The 5,784-nt window shown below is 59.1% G+C and overlaps 1 protein-coding gene across 1 annotated transcript; it reads right to left on the bottom strand.

Moving 5' to 3' along the window:
* Positions 1-906: 906 nt before the first annotated feature.
* TMEM187 (transmembrane protein 187) lies at positions 907-2,055 on the bottom strand. Its single transcript, XM_004598899.2, has one exon. The coding sequence runs from the start codon at positions 1,917-1,919 to the stop codon at positions 1,035-1,037; it is 885 nt and encodes a 294-aa protein (XP_004598956.2). The 5' UTR covers positions 1,920-2,055; the 3' UTR covers positions 907-1,034.
* Positions 2,056-5,784: the final 3,729 nt, after the last annotated feature.

Raw genomic sequence — 5,784 nt, 5'->3', positions numbered from 1 at the left:
AATCAAGTATGTAAACATCATAAAAAATCAAAACAAAACCAAAAACGGTCATTTGGGACCAACAGGATAGCTCAATTAGCTAATCCTACCCCTGGAAGTGTCAGCACCCCATCTGGGCACTGGTTCATGTTCTGGCTGTTCCACTTCCCATCTAGCTCCCTGCTTGTGGCCTGGGAAAGCAGTCGAGGATGGCCCGAGGCCTTGGGATCCTGCACCCGTGTGGGAGACCTGGAAGAAGTTCCTGGCTCCTGGTTTTGGATCGGCACAGTACTGGCTGTTGTGCTCACTTGGGGAGTGAATCATCGGATGGAGGACCTTCCTCTCCGTATATCTGGTCTGCTGATTCACTCCCCAAACGGCCGCACGGCCGGTGCTGTGCTAATCTGAAGCCAGGAGCCAGGAACTTCCTCCAGGTTTCCCATGTGCAGGGTCCCAAGGCTTTGGGCCGTCCTCGACTGCTTTCCCAGGCCACAGGCAGGGAGCTGGATGGGAAGTGGAGCTGCCGGGATTAGAAACGGTGGCCATATGGGATCCCGGCGCGTTCAAGGCGAGGATGTTAGCTGCTAGGCCACACTGCTGGGCCCAATGAATATTTTAAAATAAAAAAGCTAAAGTTGTTTTGTCCAAGGGCAGTGTACAGTGGAACCTGCAGATGCCAACCTGACATCAGGAGATGCTGTTAGGCCCTCGTGCCAGGCAGGTTCGAGCTGCTCAACCACGCTCTGGGTCTCTCCAGGGATGCCCAGACAGGAGACTTTCAGCGACTCAACACCAAATGGTTTCATGCAGGCATGCTGTGTGTGGTCTCAGCTCCAGTTCCAGCAACCTGCTAGGCCTGCAATTCGTGTGATTCAGTTCCCTGAACCCAAGCACCACTGGGGACATTCGTTGGCAGCATTAGTGCTGGCCTGCCCAGCTGTGGCCACCCCCTCAAAGATCTGGCCAAAGTGTGATGGGTTCTTAGGCTCACAGGTTTATTTTTGAGTTACAAGAAGAGCATGTGCACGTACAGGGCTTGCGCTGAGGTGGGTGGCTCAGTACCTCAGTCGGGCCCGCACAGGGGAAGGACGGTGTGCTGCGTGGTCTGCTGGGACCCAGGCAGTTGGCAGCACACAGGCTTCAGTGACCGCCTGCACATGGCGGCGCGCCTTTCCCTCAGGGTGGGGGCTCAGGCCGTGGCTCAGGGTGGTCAGAAACAAAAATGCAAAGTGGAACTGCAGCACGTCACACACTTTGGACCAGAAGTGACCAGTGAGGTGTTGGAAGAGACGCCAGCGCGCTAGCGGAAGGTCCCAGAGCTTGAGGACCACAAAGCCCAGGCAAGAGAGCATGCCCAGAGCCAAGTAGGTGGCCGTGGCCACACTGCCACAGAGCCACTGCATGCGCAGTGCCTGGCCCACTGTGGCTGCCACGTGCACCCCCAGGGCCACTTCAAAGCCCTGGGGGTGCAGCAGGGCGAGGCTGTAACTGAACAGGGAGAGGCCCTCAACGCACAGCAACAGCCTGGGCTGCCAGCCACCATGCAGGGTCAGGCACCAGGCTACTGGCCACGCGAAGATGGGTAACGTGAACCACTGATCCAGCAAGGCAGCGGGCCGCGCCTGAGTTCCGACCCGCAGCCACTGCACAGGGCCATAGACCAGGGCCATGGTGGCAAAGGTGTCCTTCAGGTACTGATCCTGCGGGCTGCTGGCCCCCAGCCGCAACCAGTACAGGCCCAGGGCCACGTAGGCCAGGTTGATAAGGGAGTTGAAGGGCATGCACAGGAAGGCGGGGAGGCAGGTGACTGGGGCTTCTGCATAGTGCTCATAGCCCACCTGCACCAGAACACCTTCAAAAGCCTCCATGTACACGGCGGCTGCACACAGGCAGCTGGCCAGCACCACATGGCACACGGCCCTCCTCGTCTCCGGCTTCATGAGGACTGCGCAGACGACCTCAGAGGGCTGTGTGTCTGTCTCTGAACTCAGATGCAAACAGCTTGGCCACACAGCTGAGCTGGCAGGAAGCTGGCCCAGGGACTTCCGATGCAGATGCTGCAACCTTGCCCCAGAATGGTGGCGGCGTGGGGCCGGAGGAAGGCAGGAGGCCCGCTGATTGGCTGGCCCACGCGCAGGAATGGTATGCTTCTTTCCTTTGTGGTTACAAAAAGAGTGTGGTTAGGAAAAAAATAAACCAAAGAAGAGCCTGCATCTCCATGGCTCTCAGGCAGAAAAACCCCATGGGAGCCCTCGCTGCCCCAGCCTCCAGAGCCTCTAGATTCTCTTGGCTCCGTGTGTGACCTTTCTTTCCTGTGAGCCCTGCTCACTGCCCAGCGCCCCTTGAAGTCTGCATGTGGATGTTCAAAGCTCCCCAGCCCCGGAGCAGGACGCCTCCTCAGCTGGCAGGTGTGCAAGTTCCCAGGCCCAAAGTCCTCGACCTGGTGCACTCACCTGAAATAGCGAGCATCAGGTGCGGTTTGAGTTCCTGAATCTTAGGCCATGCTGGCAAGCAGAGCAAGCCCAGGCCAAGGCCCTCAAGCCAACTCCCGTACACCTCTCCAAAGGGCTCGGCCCCAAACTCCCTTTCCTAGGTTCACAACAGCAGCCAGAAAACCTGAGATAATTTCATTCTCACTGATTCTCAGCAACTCAGGTCTAGTAGTTAACAAATACATCACTGCAGAGCTAGCACTGTGGCATAGCACACTAATCCTCCCTCTGTGGTGCCAGCATCCCATGTGGTCACCAGTTCTAATCCCGGCAGCCCCACTTCCCATCCAGCTCCCTGTTTGTGGCCTGGGAAAGCAGTCGAGGACGGCCCAAAGCCTTGGGATCCTGCACCCATGTGGGAGACCTGGAAGAAGCTCCTGGCTCCTGGCTTTGGATTGGCACAGCACCGGCCGTTGCGGCTCACTTGGGGAGTGAATCATCGGATGGAAGATCTTCCTCTCTGTCTTTCCTCCTCTCTGTATATCTGACTTTGCAATAAAAATAGAAATAAATCTTAAAAAAAGAGATTTATTTATTTTTACTTTGAAGTCAGAGTTAGGGAAAGAGAAAAATATCTGCTAATTCACTCCCCAAGTGGTCACAATAGCCAGAGCTGCGCTGATATGAAGCCAGGAGGCAGGAGCCTCTTCCAGGTCTCCCACACAGGTGCAGGGTCCCAACACATTGGGCCGTCCTCGACTGCTTTCCCAGGCCACAAGCAGGGAGCTGGATGGGAAGCGGAGCCGCCGGGATATGAATCAGTGTCCACATGGGATGCTGCCACTTGGAGGTTAAGGATTAGCCAACTGAGCCATTGCGATGGGTCCCATTTTTTTAAGAACTGCATATCTAGGGGCTGCTGTAGTAGTGCAAAAAGCTAATGTTCTGCGTTGTTGTGCCAGGAACTAGGCCCCGCTTCCCATCCAGCTCCCTGCTTGTGGCCTGGGAAAGCAGTTGAGGACGGCCCAAAGCCTTGGGACCCTGCACCCGTGTGGGAGACCCGGAAGAAGTTTCTGGCTCCTGGCTTTGGCCTGGGCCAGCCTTGATTGAGGCGATCTTGGCAGTTAGCCAGAGGATGGGTCTCTGTAAAATCTACTTTTCCAATAGAAATAAACCAGTGTTTTCTATATATAAAGAACTCTGTCTTGGGACGGGATAAGACAGGCCATGCTGCTGGCTGTGGGTACTGCCTCGCTGTTGGCAGGTGGAGGCTAGCTCACCCGGATCCTTGCAGGTGCAGCAGCCACCTCACGCGCTGGTGGAGGCTTCCCTGGAAGACTGGCAGGGCAGCCTCTGATCCCCTTGCTCTGTCAGGTGCCTCAGGTGCCACACAGCAATGTTAGAGTGTCCTGGCTGTCCTGGGCAGGGGGAAGCTGCTGTCCTTTGGCCTTTATTGCCTTGGGGACCAGGTAAACCAGCATTTGCTCTCCAGTGGTCAGGTCACGCCCGGGCGCGCAGCCAGGGCCTGGGGTTTCTCTGGTGCAAGCCTTCTCTGGTGCTTGCCTTCTCTGCCACGCATCCTCTCAGCCCTGCCGGCCACAGCTGGCACAGCCCCACTCAGCTGTCATGCGTTCTGGGACTTTCCCCTGCAGCTCCTGACTGCAGCTGGACTGCCAGGGGCTGGGGTGCCCAGACCTTCCCTTGCCACACTGCAAGTGCTAACCTATGCCGCTGGAAGAAGCACTCCGGGAAGGCTATAGGACAGAGTCACATAAGTCCCAGTGACGTTGTCGGCGTCGCATGTCGTCGCATGTCCGGAGCCACTGGCTGTGTCCCCAGGGGTTTAACAGCCGTTCCTGGAGCTTCACCAGGAGCCACTGGGGTCCCTGGGGCCTTCTGTGCTTGCCCACCTCCCTGAGGCGAGTCAGCAGAGCGACTGGGATGAGGTCTGACTGGCCAAGCTCACACAGGGCAGTCAGTGCCCAGCCGCAGAAGCGGCGGGCTCTTCCTGCGCTGGCCCACAAATCTCTTTTCCTCTCTCCACGCTTGTTCTTAGCCCAAAGGCTGAGAAGTGACTTTTGCCCTTTCTGAAATGAGTACTTCCAATGGCACCGAGAGAACAAATTTGCAATTTTCCTAGTCTGCTCAGAGGCCATTACCATGTTTGCTTCTTTAAGGGATCTACTGGCAAGCTACAGGAAAAGCTCTAGGATCTCAAATGATCTATGCATTTCTACTGGCCACAAAGACACAGGTATGGCTGCCCCTCTGGGCTCCTCTGTCTACAGCTGTAATTGTGGGAAATGCCAAATTCCGACTAGAGGATGACTGAAATAAAGATGAGCTCAAATGCGGAGATCACGTGTCCTCGAGCCACATTAGGTACTGCAGGACATCAGGTTCCAAGCCTTGCACTCCAGTGCCCCCACTGATGCCGCCTGGGAAACGTCAGGCCCCAGCGCTGCCAGGGCCCCTGGCTCAAGGTTGCTGTGAGAACTTACAGTGTTGGCGCGAAAAGGCCAGCGATCACCATCCGGGTATTTTTCCTCTCTCGCTTCGCTCGGGGAAATTCAAATCAAAAAAGGGCGGACCCGAAAAGCAGCTGTGCGCCTGCGCGCAGGGCGGGGCGCGGGGCCTGGGAAGCAGGCGGGACGGGGTGACGCGCGGTGACGCAGGCCGTTCCCGCGCTCCCGCCCGTTGCGGGCGCCTTCGGCTCGGCTGCCCGCCCGCTCGGCCGGTGCGGCGGGAGCGCGGCGGGGGAGAGGCGGAGAGGCGGGCAGGCGGGCAGGCGGACAGGCGGCCGGGGCGCGGCGGCCTCGGCTCGGCTCTCTGCGGCGGCGCGAGCGGCCGCGGGGGCGGGGCCGGCGGGCCTGGGAGCGGCGGCGGCTCCGCCCCTCGGCTCCCGCGCCCGGCTGCGTCACCGCCCACGCGCCCCGCCTCCGGCCGGGCTGGCGGCTGCAGGCCGTGCGAAACGGGGCCGCTCGCGTCACGTCTCTGCCCTATCCCCTCCTCGCTTAGCAAGCGGTGCCCCTGTGCCCACTGCCAATCAAAGACAACCCCTTGGGCGCCCGTGCCTTTAGCGACTCGGGAGCCAGTTCCCGGGGGGGGGCCAGGGGGGCGGAGCCCAGCGTGTCTGAGGGGCTGGCAGTTTCATCCGGGCATTCTGCAGGAGCCGCCGCCATCTTTGTTTTGTGCTAAAAGTCGCTGTTGACGCCCGCGGACGGCCTGGCGAAGGGAAGTGGCAAGATGGCGGCTCCCAGGGCGGAGGCGTGCCGGCGCGCTCTGGGGTTGCTGGAGGGCGGGGCGCCCCCGTCCCGGAGCCAAGCAGCGCTCGAGCTTTAGCCCAGCGCACTGTGGTGCCGGCTTCCGCCTG

This window comes from Ochotona princeps, chromosome X (genome assembly GCF_030435755.1).
Source record: "Ochotona princeps isolate mOchPri1 chromosome X, mOchPri1.hap1, whole genome shotgun sequence".
Classification (NCBI taxonomy): Eukaryota; Metazoa; Chordata; class Mammalia; order Lagomorpha; family Ochotonidae; genus Ochotona; species Ochotona princeps.
Note: the sequence above shows the minus strand (reverse complement) of the source record. Positions and strands in the feature narration are given on the sequence as shown.

Excerpts from the sequence above, each read along its gene's own strand:
- TMEM187 (XM_004598899.2), bottom strand. The coding sequence starts at position 1,919 with ATGAAGCCGGAGACGAGGAGGGCCGTGTGCCATGTGGTGCTGGCCAGC.